Source organism: Heloderma suspectum, chromosome 4, assembly GCF_057233095.1.
Source record: "Heloderma suspectum isolate Gila_16-S chromosome 4, 16-S_ref, whole genome shotgun sequence".
Taxonomy (NCBI): Eukaryota; Metazoa; Chordata; class Lepidosauria; order Squamata; family Helodermatidae; genus Heloderma; species Heloderma suspectum.
Window position 1 is genome coordinate 197921031 of NC_139461.1, and position 17827 is coordinate 197938857.

Consider the following 17827-nt stretch of genomic DNA (forward strand, 5'->3'; position numbering starts at 1 on the left):
CTTTCAAAGCAATTGCCCCCAAAATTAATGAATGCTTTTTGGTGCCACCAGAAAGCAGCCACACAAAACAGTGAGTGCTTTCAGCTCAGCCCTTGTCAAAACACCAGTAAAAAATACTTCCAAGAGCATTCTCACTATCCCAATGCATGATCAAAAGGCAGTCCTTATTTTAGGGAACTGAAGACTCATGGCACAGACCCCAGCGGATCGAGAAAAAAATTCCTCCAGGTGAAGTGTGAATATATTTATCATAGCCCAAACCAAATCCAAAATGAGAAAGGCCCTTTCCAAAGGGATTACACAATGCAGTAAGCAGACTTGGCAATCAGCTGCCAGTGTCCGAGTCTGAGGCATGAGCTGGAACTATCAGAAAATATGTTTTCCCAGATGGATGATGCCGTCCAGCTGAAAAGCCGCTCCTCTGCCCTAAAATCAAAAGGACATCGGTTTGCCAAATAATGGTGTCCTCCCTCCCCCTCCCCATTCCATCTCATCCATCAGTTTTTTCCAACTGGGAAAAGAATACTCCCCTGTCATTTCCTCCAAGAAAGTGTGATTTCAGGTTTCATACCAAAACCTTACCACAGTATATTTCCTTGTGGAAAAGGGAGGGGGATATGGTTTACTTCAAATACGACTTGTGAAGCCTTTCCAGCTTCAGATTTTATACTGCCATCATTTCTTGCATTATTTAGGAGCCTTCCACAGGATAGAGAAGCTTCTAACAAAGCTTCCACCAGGCTTCAATTTGTATTTGAAAGGGGAGATTGCTGGTGCTGACAGCATCGTAGCCTACTGCATTTTATTTACACACTTGAAGTATTTCTGTCCCACCTCTCCCTACATACAGGGTGCTTGCAATAATTAAAATACGGCATGGAAAAAATCAACTCCTTCCACACACACTTAAATAGCCACTGCTTAAAAGGCTTTACAAAATAATTAGCTTTTCACCTTTTTTGCAGTTGAGGGAGGGATGGGAGAGATGCACGGTTTATGAAACACTGCTGGATCATCATATTCTTTTGAGGATAGATCTATCCATGGCTATTAGTGGTAACAGATAAATGGGACCTCTGTGTTCAGAGGTAAGGGAGAACTGTTGCTTGTAGGCTTCACAGGTGCATCTGGCTGACCCCTACTGGAAACAGAATAGTGGCTCTTAGGTCTGAACCAGTAGGACCCTTAAGTGATCTTAACAGGATAAGGGGCAGGTTATAATGCAGGCTTCCCCAAGCCAGGTACCCTCCAGATATTTTGGACTACAACTTCCAGAATTCCGGACCACTCACCATGTTGGCTGGGGCTGATGGGAGTTGAAGTCCAAAACATCTGGAAGGTACCCAGTTCATGAAGCCTGCTATAATACATGTTTCTTACATATTATAAGACATATAATCTTTGAGAATGAAGTTTGGCAGCTATATTTCTCATATAATGACATTTTTTATGTCACGACATATGTCTTTCTTTCAAAATGAACAGATGACTAAAACAGGGATCCTCATACTACCAAACTGTACTGAGCTGATACATTCCTGGTAACGCATAAATGCTCTTCTGCCTCCTCTATTAGGTTCTCCAAGAACTACTTTTTGTACTTGTAATTCTGGCAGCACTGACTACAGATGATCATTTCCTGATCTCATTCCTTTAGCCCAACTTTCTAAGGGTGCTTCCAGATGAGGCTTTGATTGTGCAACTGCGCTCATTCGCAGAATTTTACAGTGGGACCAGACACCATCATCCTGCATTTGTAAACCTCCCATGTTTTCCCACTGCTTCTTCCATCATTTTTCTTATCACAGAAAATCCATGAAGGAGGGGAAAATGGAACAGCAGCACAATCTCTTTTGACTGGTAGCATTAGTTTCCCTCCACCTGGAAGCACCCTTACTTCTCTTTCTGGCTCCAGTAACATGCAATTGTGAAGGCCAGTGGGAAGCTATATCAGCCCCAAGGCTTCCAAATTGGTTCACAAACAAATCTTGAGTTAGAAACTCTGCAAGAAGAAAGCCATAAGGAAAATCCTATGGAGTCCCTTATTTGTGATGATTGTAGAGCAACCTTTTTCTATGTGTGCCCCAAAAACATTGTTATAGCCATTCTTGCAGTAAAAGCAAAAGTTAGAGAATAGGGTATGGGGAGAAAAGAGTTCTGTTGGAAATGTTCTACCTGCAGATTGCCATTACATTTAGTGTTCTTGACTGTTCTACTGCAAAACAGGGATGGAGAAACCACTTCAAAATAGGCAGCAACAATGGAAAAAGAACAACAGGGGCAGAAGTTTCCAAGTGAACCTCTATCCTCTTCACCTCTGTTCCTTTTGCCATCAGACTTTGCCAGAGACAGCAGGCCAGGGAACTTTCCATTCCATTTCGCTCGGCTAGTTACAGGAATCCTTCTAATCCTCCAGAATGATAGGAGAGAAACAATGAAGTGTGCTCAGGAGTACCGGGCTCCTATTAAGAGCTTGTACTTAATAGATGCCTGAACAAGAAAGGGAGAGCATAAGCTCCTACGGCAAGAACAGCCACTCTTAAAAAGAGATTTTGACCAATAAAGGGTTGTCCAATCAAAAATAAGGGACAACACCATGCTTTTTCTCTTTATGGCCAATGAAACTAATGAAATGGCTTCTCCACATGAGTGATTTATTGCACACTTATGACTGGCCACTCACAGAAGTTTGCAGGTCCTTTACATGATGTCATCAGCCTTCAGGATGTCTCCCGCACCTTCCCCCAGTAATCTCGCTTTTAAAAGATCAGAGATAATGCGCTATTTAAAATTATATCGTGATATCCCCAGTGTGTAAAGTCGGCATCGTGCTGTTATATGGCCACTAGATGGTACTGTTTCATTGAACCTTACACAGCATTGACAAGAGGGGAAGTTTTCAATTACAATTCATATCATCACCATTGGTCATCATCTAAAGGAGTCCATAGTGAATGCAGAAAGACTCCAGAAGAAGAAAGCCTGGTAAGGGTGTGGGTTTTATCTGTAATTTAGAGCAGCCCACATATGAGGGTTGCTTAAAGCTTCCACTGTGGCATCTTGCACTGATGGAAATGGCTTTCAGTGTAAAAGGTAACACTGAAATGGAAAAGTGGGTTGCCTCTTTAGTGTGTAGTGAAACCTCAAGCAGCTACAGGTTCCTGGTGGCACCTGAGTCCCCCACCACCTGCATCCCCAATGGTTATCTCCAATCTTAGATCAGAGATAACTCATCCCATCCCCTGGACAAACCCCAGGGAGCTCTCTGGGCCAGACTAGAGAGGCCAGCAGGTGGGATTAAGTCCACGGGTTGCAACTTCTGAACATCTGTTCTAGCTTTTCCACATTTTTATTATTTTCTGTTGTGGTATCTGTGGCTGCTTGAAAGTGGACTAGGGACCACTGCTGGACAAATAAAAGCACCCAACATGAATACTTAAATGTGGCCTGTTAATATGCATGTGCGCCCCTTCCCGAAATGGTGCTTCTGGTGGGTTCCCAGGCACTTTCAGACATGGATGGCAATCAGGGCTAGTGCATGCTATTCTTTACAGGAGAAACCAAGCACGGAGTCAGGTCCTGCTTTATTTCGGCATCCCATGTTTAACTTTATACCTATTGTACACAAATGGTTCCCCTATTAGGGAGTAATCCTATGTCCCCTAGACAGTGTCTGGGGGGTGGGGTGGCATAGGAATAGGATTCTTTGGTTTCCTGGCTCCGAGCTTGTAGACAGGGCTCTGAGCTTGGAGTCAGGAAACCATGCTCCTGACCCCCGACCTTTCATAGCTGGTGTGGAGAGGGCCATGCTGGCTACCTCGCCATGCTCAGAAACCTGAGCATGGAGATGGGGAAAGCAGGTGGTCCTGAGGGTGGGGAGGGAAGGTGACCAGGGAAGCTGCATTATGCAGCTTCTTACGCTCGCCCCAGCCTCCTTGCCTCCCACTCTGAAGCTCCGTGGCTAGATAGGCAAAACTGCCCATCTAGCAAAAATGCAGGGCTGCTGGAACACAGAGGTGAGGATCACCTCTGTGCTCCGGCCACCCTGCATTAGGATACTCAGCAGTCTCCAACTTCAGAAGCTGCCAACTATCAACATAGGATTGTACCCTTAATAGCTGCTTTCGTGTTTTGCTTTGTATTTTCAGCTCGCTGTTGTTCCTCAGTCATTCCTCGTGTAATGTTATAGTGACTCTGTTCGGAGATAACACTAAACCAGGGTTGGCATGAAAAGAATGAGCCTAGCTTCCCCATGAACTTCCTCCCTCCACCACCCCAGATGCAGTCACAAGCAGGAGACTGGAAACTTCCACTTCCATTTTAGTTTACGTACAGTTCAGCACAGGGGTAGGCAACCTGGTGCCTTCCCGAAGTTTTGGACTGCAACTCCCATAAGCCCCTGCCAACATGGCCAATGGCCAGGGATTGTGCAAACTGTAGTCCAATACATCTGGAGGGCACCAGGTTGCCTACCCTTGGTTTAGTGGGTCTCTGAACCCAAAATTGTGGTTAATCTTAACTGTGATTAGTGAAAACAAGCCAGCTTCATGAACTAGATGGTTTGCTACCATTAACCATAGTTAAAATTAAGCATAGATTGTTCTGGTTAGGATGATACGGCAAACTGCAGTTAATCTAAAATGGAAGCAACACTTTCCAAACTCCTCCTTATGGCCACACGGGCAGGGAAAGTGCAAGACAAGGGTGAGGGAAAGCACAAGAGCCCAGAGGGAGGTTAGGCCTATTATCAGAATGCTAAGCCCCACTGATACTAAAGACCTTTTACCTCCTTTTTTTCTACGCAGTGTTATGACACTTTTCCCTGACCCTTCCCTTAGTCTAGTCTTGCAACGCTGAGGTATGTTGCTCCAACCCAAATGGCTCCAAACAGGTTCTTCTCAATGGTGCTGTCCATAGTAGTATGGTGTTATGTAGCAATAGTAGTATACATTTCCCTACACATAACCTTAAGTCTTTGTAATGAAGATGCTTTTCAGAGTCAATTACAAAAAAAAAAAAATGTATTCAAGATTGTCTTCTGTATATTTACCCCCTTACTGGCAAATGGTACATGAAATCAAAACTTATAAATTCTGCAAAACAAGTATTAGAAGGCAAGCTTCTCCACACTGCTAAAATAGACCCCAAACCACTTGGGAGCTAGAGACAATCTCTTTCTTTTACCCCTCCCCTTCACATGTAGCTGCTACAACAAAGTTATGTGAATAAAATTCTATTTATTTTGCAATTCAACCTTAAAAACAGACCCTTAAACATTACTATTCCTAACTGGATTTATCTAAATTTTTATAGTCAATTGTGAATTCAGACCAAGCGTATTAGTCATTGAAGCTTTAATCTAAGCAGAGTCAATAAACACTTTCAACTATGCATATAACCAAGAAAAATACAAACAAGTATAGCAGATAATCAAAAGAATTTAGTTTGTTCTTAAAGCTTTTGAACCAAATCCTCAGAGAGCAAAAGAACGTGTAATTCCCATCAACTTCAGATGCAATATAAGTGGAAGCTGAACAGGCAAGAGAGTAAAATCCCCCATCACAAACACAAAACTTATTTGCTTAGAAAAACAGTTGTGCTGGCAGCTTTTTACAAACACTGCCAATTAAGCAACTTTGGCATCAGATTTAAGCATATGGTTGTTGATCTCTGTTTCAGCAGTTTGACTTGGGAGCATGCCATTATGCCATCAATGATCCTCTGAATCTAGGCAAAGACCTTTGAAAGTGACCTATGGGGTGATCCACAGCAGTTAAAAAATAACTGATTTGCGCTAACTGATGCGGATGAAGTACGATATCAAAAAGATAATTCTCCAAATTCCATAGTCACTTGAATACTTCTTTGTGTAGTTTCTACAAATGACACAATCATTCTTTCAACATTTGAGAACAATACTGCAAAAAGTGTAGGCCAAAACAGACGACAATTCACAGCGTCAAATGTCACAGTACTCCCCTCCGATGCCCCTTAATAAATTACACCAATTATTGGCTGAATAGTGTTTAAAAAGACCAAGGATTCATAGAACTAACATTCTACTTGTGTATCTCTAGTAATGATTGAAACAAGGTAATGATTAGAGAGAGATCTGTCTGCCATTGTATGTACTTTTTTTAGAAGCACAACTTTGGGTGCTGAAGAGCCTTCCCCAACCTGGTGCCCTTCAGATGTTTTGAACATCAACTTCCATCCGCTCCAAACAGCAAGGTTGATGCTCAGGGATTCTGGGAGTTGTACTCCAAAACGTCTGGAGGGCACTAGGTTGGGGAAGGGTACTTTGCCAAAAAAAGGTAAGGCACTGGTCCCCCCAAGGAATATCCCTACATATTTTAAAACAACAACAACAAACCCTTAGTACGTTGGTAAAAGGCTAAGCCAGAAGCCTTCTGTGACATGCTGGTGTTGTAGATGCACGGAATATTTGTATGGAGGAACACATTCAAACATCAGATTCTCACATGCATTCCACGGCGGTACAGTCTCCCACTTCCTCATTCTCCCCACACCCCTGGCCCCAAATGAAGACTGCTGCTGATTCAGAGGTGCTAACATGATGGCCACTTTTGCATTGCCAAAAAAGAAGAAATGCATCACCCAAAGAAGGACAAAAGAAGACACAGATCTGCATAAACCTTGGATATGCTAATTTATATCAGGAGATGCAAATTTAGAAAAAATGACTAGGCCTTAAATTAAAAAATGAAATAGAGATGGACAGACACACCCATGCCCGACTTTGTCAGGCACTCACCGAGCCGCTGCACCACCCACCCCTGCTCGCAGCACCGCGCAAGCTTTGCCGCAGCCCAGTGAGCACCGGACAAAGCTGCGGGGCTGCCCATCCCCCCTAGCAAGCCGCCCATGTGCACAACAGTGGTGGCCTGGGTGCTTCTGGGTAGGTAATGTTGCATCACTGGCAGCCGTAAAGGTCCCATTTACACAACATTACAGGCGTGGATGCTTCGTTACAAGCCTGTGCTGCTAGCGTTGCACGTAGTGGCAGCTCACTAGGTTTGTTTGGGGGGATGGGCAGCTGCCAGTGCTTGCCGAGCTGCAGGGTGCTGGCTGAGTGGGTCTGCAAGCACCCCATGGTTCAGTGAGCAGGGTGTGGGAGGGCAGCAGAGGGGGAGTCCGTCAGACTCCACCACCACCTCCGCGGACTCTCGTGACATCCCTGAATACAACACATCTCACCACAGTATGGAAGACCAACCAGGTGATCTGTGCTCCTGCATAGTCTTCTGTCCAGCTGCTAAGTGTTGATGGAAACTGCTTTTCTTTATTTTTAAACTGGACTTGGCCTTCAAATAGAGGGCTCTCCTGTGTTAAGTAGGGCATATGGTGACTCTAGGTGGTAATAGAGCACAACCTGCAATTATGTACTAGTGTCTCAGTCCATCCCTACCTGCCTTACAGGATCTTGGGAACATCCTCAAGTCATTTAAAATTGAGTCAAGGAGGCTGCCTGTAACAATGTTTGAGAAAGCCAGGTAAAGCATTAGGAACAATTTAATTAGAAGGTTTCTGAGATGGATGGACCTGTAACATCTGTATGACTACACAAACAAACAAAACTTTCTACGGGCCTCCTAATTTGGAAGTTCTCACAAGAAAGCACTGAAAAAAAATCAATCAAAAATAATAATGGGGCCTAATAAAGTAACAGACACTATCTCAGAAGGGAAAAAGAAGAGAGACTACTGGCATTATCAGAGAACTTAAGGAGTTTATAATAGAAGCCAAAACAGACAAGGAGCAAAATTTAAGCACTTTCTCTATCTGAACTGTGCTTTCAATAGTATTTTTTTCATGATAAAGTTAACCTAAGAACATAATTTGGCAGCTTAACTCCACAGAAAACTAAACTATGGCTGTATTTACATATCATGTTCTCAATTCTCCAAAGTTTGGATTAGAGCTGTATGCAAGCGGCCTCTTGACATTCTCCACCCTATTTGTGGGCAGAGAATTTGGGAAGACAATTTCACCAAATTTCTCCAGGGGGAGGAGAAATTCTCAACAGTTTCTCACAGGTAGGTTCACCATTGGCAGGGGCTGTAGTGCAGCTTCTTTCTTTCTTTCTTTCTTTCTTTCTTTCTTTCTTTCAATGGGGTTGGGGGGGGGGGTTTGCCACAGCATCAACTGTGTTGGCAGGCTGACCCCCCATTTTGTATCCACCACAATGCAGGTAGAAGAGGGGTGCTGTGTTGTGTTCTAGCTCCAGGCAAAAGGTAAAGCTACTGCTGAGCCAAATTCTGTCCTCCGTTTCAAGTTTTCATTCCCCATGAAAGAGGCTTCCATCGTTCTGCCTCAAGGTGTTTTATAATTCATTTTTGTGGTGTTTTTGAGCTTACTAATCACTGCTAGCCTCTAAGGCTGCCTGTGCTTCCTGGTCTGAAAAGTCTCCATGGGAGGAATGACCTCGTGATATCTTTCCCTGGGCTTTTAACTGAAGTGTGGAAAGCCGAGGAGGCTACAGGCTGCCAGAGACATGATAGTACAGTGAAAAACAGGACACTCATACACACTCCTCAGTCACCTCAAAAGTAAACTAAGCACCAGAAGCTCAGACCCAACCATGAGAATTTCTCTGAAATTTCTTCACCATTGAATTTCTTTTCAAAAGCAATTTCTTTTCTATAAAATTGAATGAGAATAGTTGAAGAAAATGTGGGAGAAATTTTCAGGGCAGGGCTTGGAGGGGGGATTCCTTCGGGGGGGCTTGGAGGAACCCCAGGAGGCTCTGTGGGCTGGATAGCAAAGCCTGGCAGGCCAAATTAGACCCAGAGGCTGGGATTTCTGCACCCCAGCTCCAAATCATGGTCTGGAGGATTGGGAACGAATGACAGGCATTAGCACTCCCTCCTTTCCTCTTGTGTTTGGCTTACTAGAACACTACTTAGTTTCATCACGCCGCAGTTTGCTGTGCCATTCGAACCAGCAAACAGTGGCTTTAGCAAGTCCACCAAATCAGGATTGCAGACTACAGTTTGGAACATGAATGCCTGAATGCTTCCTAAATGCATCCTAAAAGTATTCTTGACTTGTGTACAATTAAGGATTTCAGCCTTCACCATAACATAACACTTTCCAAAGGTAGCAGAAACAGATGTGGTACTTACTGAACAGTTTTTATCCACATTCCTTTTCCAGTGCTTTTTCTCATGTTTCTTTGCTGAAGTTGAATTCAAGGATACATGAGTCTGCTTCCAGGGGTTTAGAGCTAGGATATTCTACAGATAGAGAAGACATTTTCTTTATTAAAAAGTGCAAAATTCAGAATGAAACAATCAAATATTCTTACTCAAAAAGCTACTACATCATACCACCCTGCCTCTATTAAAAAAAACAACCCAGAAGAAATCTGATAGTGCAATCCTATGCACAACTACTGGGAAGTAAGTCTGCACTCATGAAGCCCACTGACAGGTATCCCTTTCTTCTCATCCATGTGGGAACAAATGATACCGCCAAGCGAAGCTACGAAGAAATCACGTCAGACTTTGAAGCTTTGGGAAGGCAACTCAAGAACTTTGGGGCCCAGATAGTTTTCTCATCCATCCTTCCAGTAGTTAGAAGAGGGAAAGAAAGGGAAAGAAAAATACACCGGGTGAATGCCTAGCTATGAAGGTGGTGCCGACGAGAGAGATTTGGATTCTGGGACCACGGGCTATACTACCTGGAAGATGGACTGTTGGCAAGGGACGGGTTGCACCTCAAAAGGCTAGGAAGAATGTGTTTGGCCACAGCATGAAGAATTTTATCAGGAGGGCTTTAAGCTGAATCCTGCGGGGAAGGGAGATGTAATGTTGGGGGTAACAATCAATGAAGGCTCATGCACCGCAACAGAGAGAACAGCTCTAATAGCGCCCTATAATAGTCTTCACAAACATGTAGGAAGAAAGCCATACTATGAAGCACATGGTCTTCGATGTCTATATACTAATGCACAGAGTATGGGAAACAAACAGAACGAACTTGAACTCTTAATACAGGAGGGAAATTATGACTTGAACTTGATAGGTGTAGCTGAGACTTGGTGGGATGACTCTCATGACTGGAATACAGCAATTGAAGGATATGACTTGTTCAAAAAGAAAAGGAGGAACAGAAAGGGAGGTGGGGTTGCACCATATCTCAAAAATACATATCTCTGCACAGAAATACAGGAGGATGAGCTTGGTAGCCCCATCAAGAGCATCTGGGTTAAAATTAATGGAGCAAAGAATAAAAAGAACATGGGGGTCAGAGTCTACTACTGGCCACCCAATCAAGGAGAAGACAAGGATGAAACTTTTGAAAAGCAAATAGCCAAGGTTTCAAGGAAACATGATGTAGTAGTCATGGGCGACTTCAATTTCCCCAATATTTGTTGGGAGACAAATTCTGCAAAACATGGCCCCTCCAGGAAATTCCTGACTTGTGTGGCGGATAACTTCCTCCTACAGAAAGCAGAGGCAAGAACTAGAGGATCAGCTATCTTTGACTTGATCCTAACCAACAGAGATGACTTAGTGGATAAAGTAGCAGTTACAGGAACTCTGGGGGAAAGCGACCATGTTGTACTTCAGTTCTTGGTTCTAAGGGAAGCAAAAGCTGAGTGTAGTCAAATGCGTACCTTGGATTTTCGGAAAGCTGATTTTAATAAACTCAGAACAATGATCAGTAAGATACCATGGCAAGCAGCTCTAAGGGGAAAAGGAGTCCAAGATGGGTGGGAGTTTTTTAAAAAGGGAATTCTCAAGGCACAATTACAAGCAATTCCAACAAGAAAAAAGGGTGGAAGACAACAGAAGAAGCCAACGTGGCTTCACAAACAGCTTAGAGATAACCTGAAAACAAAAAAGCATACATATAAGAAGTGGAAGGAAGGACAAGCAACTAAGGAAGAGTACAGGCAGGTAGCACAGAATTGCAGGGATGGCGTCAGGAAGACTAAAGCTGAGAATGAGCTGAGGTTAGCGAGGGAAGCTAAAAGCAACAAAAAGGCTTTCTTCAGACACATGCATAGTAAAAGACAGAGGAAAGAAATGGTGGTTCAACTATTAAATAAGGATGGCAAAGTCGTAACAGAGGACAAAGAAAAGGCAGAGGTGCTCAATCCCTACTTTGGCTCAGTCTAGGGATGTACGAAAGTCACTTACCTTGAATGAAATTTGATTCGCAGTGGAGGGGAGGCGCTCCGTCCCTCCCCCCAAAATTCTGGTGGGGGGGAGGCGCTTCGTCCCTCCACCCCCGAATCCTGGCCGGCCAGGCTGCAAATGGCGGTGGCCGTAGCCGCCGCCGTTTGCGTCCCTGCAGTCAGCCGTGATAGGCTACATAAATGTTTACATAGCCTATCACGGCTGAGTAAAAAAAAAAAAAAGCGCATACGCAAATGGCGGCGCCCATGGGCGCCGCCATTTGCGTTCCTTATTTTGGCACGTCTAGTCTACCTAAACATTTACGTAGACTACAGCGAAAATAAGGGGAACGCAAATAGCGTAGACGCTACGCTATTTGCGTTCCCCTTATTTTCGCCATAGTCTACGTAAATGTTTATGCAGACTAGATGTGCCAAAATAAGGAACGCAAATGGCAGCGCCCATGGGCGCCGCCATTTGCATACACACGGTGTGTTGTTGTTTTTTTACTCAGCCATGATAGGCTACGTAAACATTTACGTAGCCTCTCACAGTATTTTTTAAAAATCTAGCCATGATAGGCTACATAAATCTTTATGTAGCCTATCACATTTTGTTGTTGTTGTTTTTTACTGGAAATGGAGGCGGCAGCAGCCGGTCGGAAGACCGGCCGCCGCAGCCGCCGCAGCCGCCGCAGCCGCCGCCACCGCGCAGCCGCCGAACCGCTGCCACAGCCGCCGCCGCCAGGAGGATTCGCCCAAGGTAAGTCCCATCCCAGGAGGGGCGGGGGGGCAGACCGTTTCTCCACCAATTTCGGGGGGCCGAATGCGCTGGCATTCGGCGTCCCCAAGATTCGTGGCGAAATTCTCTGACATCCCTAGCTCAGTCTTTTCCCAAAGGTAGGCATGGCAGAGAATTCTGCCACGGATCTCGGTGAGGCCAAATGCACTGGCATTCGGCCTCACTGAGATCCGTGGCAGAATTCTCTGCCATGCCTACCTTTGGGAGAAGACTGAGCCAAAGTAGGATTTGAGCACCTCTGCCTTTGTCATCTGTTATGACATCCCTCGAACTCCATGGTGGAACAAAAGCCCCCCCACCCCGCGAAATGGGCCCAGAATGGAGCACCTACCTGCTGCCATCTGTGCTGCATTACAAATGGCGGCCGCATCTGCGGCCGCCATTTGCTTCTTCCATATTGCCGTGATAGGCTACGTAAATACTTATGTATCCTATCACGGCTAACGCAGAGACGCCATTTGTGTCCCTGCAGAAGCTGTGATAGGCTACGTAAGTATTTACGTAGCCTATCACAGCAAAACTAAGGGAACGCAAATGGCGGCGGCTACAGCGACCACCATTTGCGTTCCCTTTTTTTTGCCATGATAGGCTACGTAAATATTTACGTAGCCTATCATGGCTAAAGCGGGAATGCAAATGGCGTAGGGGACAGCTAAAAAAGGGAGCGCAAATGGCGGCCGCCATAGCCACCGCCATTTGCGTTCCCTTTTTTTTTTTTTTTGCCGTAATAGGCTATGTAAATATTCACGTAGCCTATCATGGCTAAAGCAGGAACGCAAATGGCGTAGCGGATGCCATTTGTGTCCCTGTTTTAGCCGTGATAGGCTACGTAAATATTTATGTAGCCTATCACGGGCTGGCGTAGGGACACAAATGGCATCCCCTACACAGGATGCCATTTGTGTCCACACCAGCCCGGCAGCGGCTGGAGGCCCTGCTGCAAGTTGGCCCAGCTGGCGGCTCCGCAGCCTGGCCACGGAGTGAAGCCAGTCGGGCAGGATTCTGGGAGGGAGGAACGGATCGCCTCCCCCCCCCGGCGAGGATTCCAGGGGGAGGAACGGATCGCTTCCCTGACACCTGAGGAACATGGTGGAGCCAGGTAAGCAGGGTTTTGTACACCCCTACCCAAAAGAGGGTCTGTGACCCCCCTGGCAAAGGCTGAAGGGGCAGGATTGCAGCCTGAGATTGATAGGCATATGGTGAAGGATCACCTTATTATTTTGAATGAGTTCAAATCTCCAGGGCCAGATGAACTGCATCCTAGTGTAATAAAGGAAGTGGCAGAAGAACTCTCAGAACCACTATCTATTCTCTTTGAGAAATCATGGAGAATGGGGGAAGTGCCAGATGATTGGAGGAGGGCTAATGTTGTCCCTATCTTCAAAAAGGGCAAAAAGGAGGAACCTGTAAACTACAGACCAGTCAGTCTGACATCAATCCCTGGGGAAATTCTGGAGCAGATTATAAAGCAATCAGTCTGTAAGCACTTTGAAAACAATGCAGTGATTGCCAACAACAAATCCTGCCAGACTAATCTGATCGCATTTTTCGATCAAGTAACCTGCCTTGTGGACTGTGGGAATGCTATAGACATAATATACCTTGACTTCAGCAAAGCTTTCAACAAAGTAATCATGATAATCTGACGAGCAAACCAACTCAAAGTGGGCTAGATGAAACAACAATCAGGTGGATCCACAGTTGGCTACAGGATCGGACTCAAAGAGTGCTTATCAATGGGATCTTCTCAAACTAGGGAGAGCTAACAAGAGGGGTACCGCAGAGCTCAGTCCTGGGCCCAGTGCTCTTCAACATTTTTATTAATGACTTGGAGGAGGAGGTGCAGGGAATGCTGATCAAATTTGTAGATGACACAAAATTGGGCGGGATAGCTAATACCTTGGAAGACAGAAACAAAATTCAAAGTGATCTGGATAGACTGGAGCGCTGGGCAGAAAACAACAGAATGAAATGTAATAGGGATAAATGCCAAGTTCTGCACCTAGGAAAAAGAAACCAAATGCACAGTTACAAGATGGGGGATACTTGGCTCAACAACACTATAAGCGAGAAGGATCTTGGAACTGTTGTAGATCACAAACCAACAATGTGATGTGGCTGCAAAAAAGGCAAATGCTCTTTTGGGCTGCATTAATAGAAGCATAGCTTCCAAATCCTTGGAAGTACTAGTTCCTGTCTACTCAGCACTGGTTAGGCCTCATCTGGAGTACTGTGTCCAGTTCTGGGCACCGCACTTTAAGAAGGATGCAGACAAGATGGAGAGGGTTCAGAGGAGGGCAACGAAGATGATCAGGGGACTGGAAACAAAGCCCTATGAAGAGAGCCTACAAGAACTGGGCATGTTTAGCCTTGAGAAGACTGAGGGGAGATATGATAGTGCTCTTCATAGAATCATAGAATAGTAGGGTTGGAAGGGGCCTACAAGGCCATCGAGTCCAACCCCCTGCTCAATGCAGGAATCCAAGTCAGAGATCCCTGACAGATGGCTGTCCAGCCTCATCTTGAATGCCTCCAGCGTGGGAGAGCCCACCACCTCCCTAGGGAATTGGTTCCATTACCGTATTGCTCTAACAGTCAGGATGTTTTTCCTGATGTTCAGCTGGAATCTGGCTTCCTGTAACTTGAGCCCGTTATTCTGTGTCCTGCACTCTGGGATGATTGAGAAGAGATCCTGGCCTGATCCTCTCTGTGACAAACTTTCGAGTACTTGAAGAGCGCTATCATATCTCCCCTCAGTCTTCTCTTCTCAAGGCTAAACATGCCCCGTTCTTTCAGTCTCTCTTCATAGGGCTTTGTTTCCAGTCCCCTGATCATCTTGGTTGCCCTCCTCTGAACCCTCTCCAGTTTGTCTGCATCCTTCTTAAAGTGTGGCGCCCAGAACTGGACACAGTACTCCAGATAAAATACTCTTCAAGTACTTGAAAGGTTGTCACAGAGAGGAAGGCCAGGATCTCTTCTTGATCATCCCAGAGTACAGGACACAGAATTTCTAGTAACAAAAACAAAACAAAAAAACGAAGTAGACCCTGCAAGCCTGAAGTTTGCTCACCCCTGGCTTAGGGTTCTGTAAATATCCATGTGAATTTGGAATTTTATTTATGTGTCTTAAAATGTACATCCCACTAAATGTGGGTTCTCTCTGGCAGTGAATAGCAGCAATATCATCATGACAATCTACACATAAAAAAAACAAAAACAAGCAGCAACCCAGTACACCCAGATAAACATAAGGATAATACCATAATTAATGTCATTATCAGCTTCAAGGGAAAGCCTCTTCTAGATACAACTCTCTTTACCACTTCAAAGAGCCTTGGGTAAATGGGTCTCTCTAGGCAGAAAGTTCCACAGGGAGGGTGCCACAACTGGAAAAGCCAAGTGGTAATGGACCTTGAAGCAGGACTTCATTCAAAGATCTTAATTTCCAGAGAGGCACATATGGGAAAAAAAACATTCCTGCAGTATGTACAGAAATTTCTGTTAGAATTAGGAATAAGAGTACATTTGCTGATTGACACTCAAGGATAGAGTGGCCATGTGTCCTACTTTACAGGGAATAGTCCTCTGTTTGAAGGCATCCTCTCTCTGGACTGGACAACTTTTCAGAGTCTGCTATAAAGATGAACAACCTTAAGATGGGATAGGTGAAGTTGCCTTGAAGTTGCCCACCAACAGCAGACTGAGCAGGGACACAGGTCACCTGGTCACAATCTTCCCCAATATGGTGAGATGTAGTGTATTTCTATTTCAACTATAGTCATTATTTCTGAGTGTTCAGTTATACATATAAATTAGCATATGCAAATTTTATACAAAACTATACCTTCTTTTGTCCGCTTTTGGGTGATTTCCTCTCATTTGGGGAGGGGGGTGAAATGTGTAAGTGACCAAGAAGTGGAAGCAATGTAGATTTCCAACATGCTGTGCCGGTGCTAACCGTGGATGAGCAACTTCAAGTCCCCTGTTCTCCTTTCTTACGGTTATGTTTAAACCAGATGTAGACTGGTCACTGGACAGCCTTTCAAAGAGAGGGCTGTCCTCTGTAAAGCAGGAAACATAGCCACCCTGAGGCTATAAGATCCTACAGGTTGGAGCCATGGTTCCATAAAACAGTGTCAAGTTTTCATAGTTTGCCTACTTTTTGTATGAAAAGGGCTGCCGCACTAAATGGGCATATTTCCCATGTTAAATTCAAAACCCATGAAAATTTAGCTCAGGCCTAGACTTGTGGGTCCACATAAGTTAGATTCTCATTCACAGCTACCTTAGTACTACATAAATATTCCACATTCTTATCTTTTAAAACCCAAATGGTTTACATTCCCTGTTTCAAGCATTAAAAATACATCAGCCTTAGATGGATATAATATTAGGTATCTATTGCAATCTGTCCCATCTTTCTTCTATGTCTGACAAAAACCTCCCCTAAAGTTCTGCCTCTCCCATCTATATTATAGGTTTATGATAGCTTTAAAGCCTCAGATTGATCCTCTCTCTACTGTAAAATGTTTTGTATGCTTTTGTGTGTGTCATCAGAAGTGAAAGCCTTGTGGAATAGAATTCCATTAAGTCACATGCGGTCTTACAAAAATCCTATCCTGACATTGTGACACATTTAATGTAAAACAGCTCCAATTAAAACTTTTGAAAAGTAAAAAAAAAAAACCTATGAAAAGACTCCCTGGCAGAAGCTGATGGCCTTCTCTAGTCATCCTAAGCACCTAACTCTGGAATCAGCCGCGTTTCATACATCATAATTTCTCATTCCGAGTCCTGACTTGTTCTAGGTGCCTTTCAAGAGAAAAGGACGATTAATTAACACAAAAATAAATCTGAAGGCTGTTACATCAGAAGAGTCTATTTAAGATGAAAAAAGAACAGGCAACAGAGTAGAATGTGGCTGATATAACTAAGGCTGTGCATATGCGCCAGTTCTGCAGAATGTGTACTGGGCAGTGTCAGCTCCCTAACAACCTCAGCTTTCATTTTAGAAAGCTTCCCAACTTTCTAGTCCTTATAGTTGCATATATATTTCTGAAAGCATGTGAACAATGCCTGGCAAAATCTCAGGAGCCAAAGAAGTTGATGCATAAGGTCTTCAGTGTTCAGAAGATATGACTTCTTACATGGCCTTCACCAACAGAAGCAGAAAACAGTATGCAAAATGAGAGAAATATTTGCCTTGAATAATTTATATTTATAGGCTAAATAACTCATATTCTATGGCAAAAAGCTGGATTATTTTGCTGAAGAATCACATTGCTGCCCATAAGAGCAACCTTGTGACATTAAAGGTGAGTTCACATTCAGATCAGAATAAAGTCCATCTAGTCAATCAGTTTCTCAGTGGCCAATCAAGTGTCTCTAGGAGGGCATGAATACACTATGCCACTCAGGCTACAAATGTGAAGGTCTGTGGGGAAATACTGGAAAAGTTGGAGGGTACTGAGGACTGGGTTTTTTTTTCAAATTGGAAATTTTGAGGACACTGGAGGGGGGAGAACCCTATGAAATATTTTATCTTTGGGAATGAGTGAAAAGTCAAGGTTTTAATTTCTTTATTATAAAATGTGTATTTTCAACAGTTATTTTCCTATTACTTATCTTGGCTGAAGCAGACTTTGAGTGAAGGGGCTAACCAAGAATCAAAGCAATGAAGCAGGCAAAGGTTCTAGCACACAGGTTTCAGTTCAGTGGGTTCAGGCTAAGCAGGAGTTGTCAAGATAGCAGGCAAAGGTCGAAACACAGCGAGGCAGTCAGATACGTTACACAATCCAGGAGCAGAGTCAAGAAGGAGTCCAAGGGTCAGTAGCACAGAGGCAAAATTGGGAAATCAAGATTCAAGGAACTGGACCTGA

At 44.2% G+C, this 17827-nt stretch overlaps 1 protein-coding gene across 5 annotated transcripts in view; it reads right to left on the reverse strand.

Moving 5' to 3' along the window:
- DPYD (dihydropyrimidine dehydrogenase) overlaps positions 1-17827 on the reverse strand; it is a 761638-nt gene that overhangs the window by 708635 nt on the left and 35176 nt on the right. For 4 of the 5 annotated variants that reach the window (XM_084851875.1, XM_084851880.1, XM_084851876.1 and 1 more), the window contains one exon: positions 9147-9257. The exons of the other annotated variant lie outside the window; for it this stretch is intronic. In XM_084851875.1, coding sequence (XP_084708001.1) covers positions 9147-9257 — 111 coding nt within the window. The remainder of the gene's footprint in view (positions 1-9146; positions 9258-17827) is intronic. 5 annotated transcript variants of the gene reach the window in all.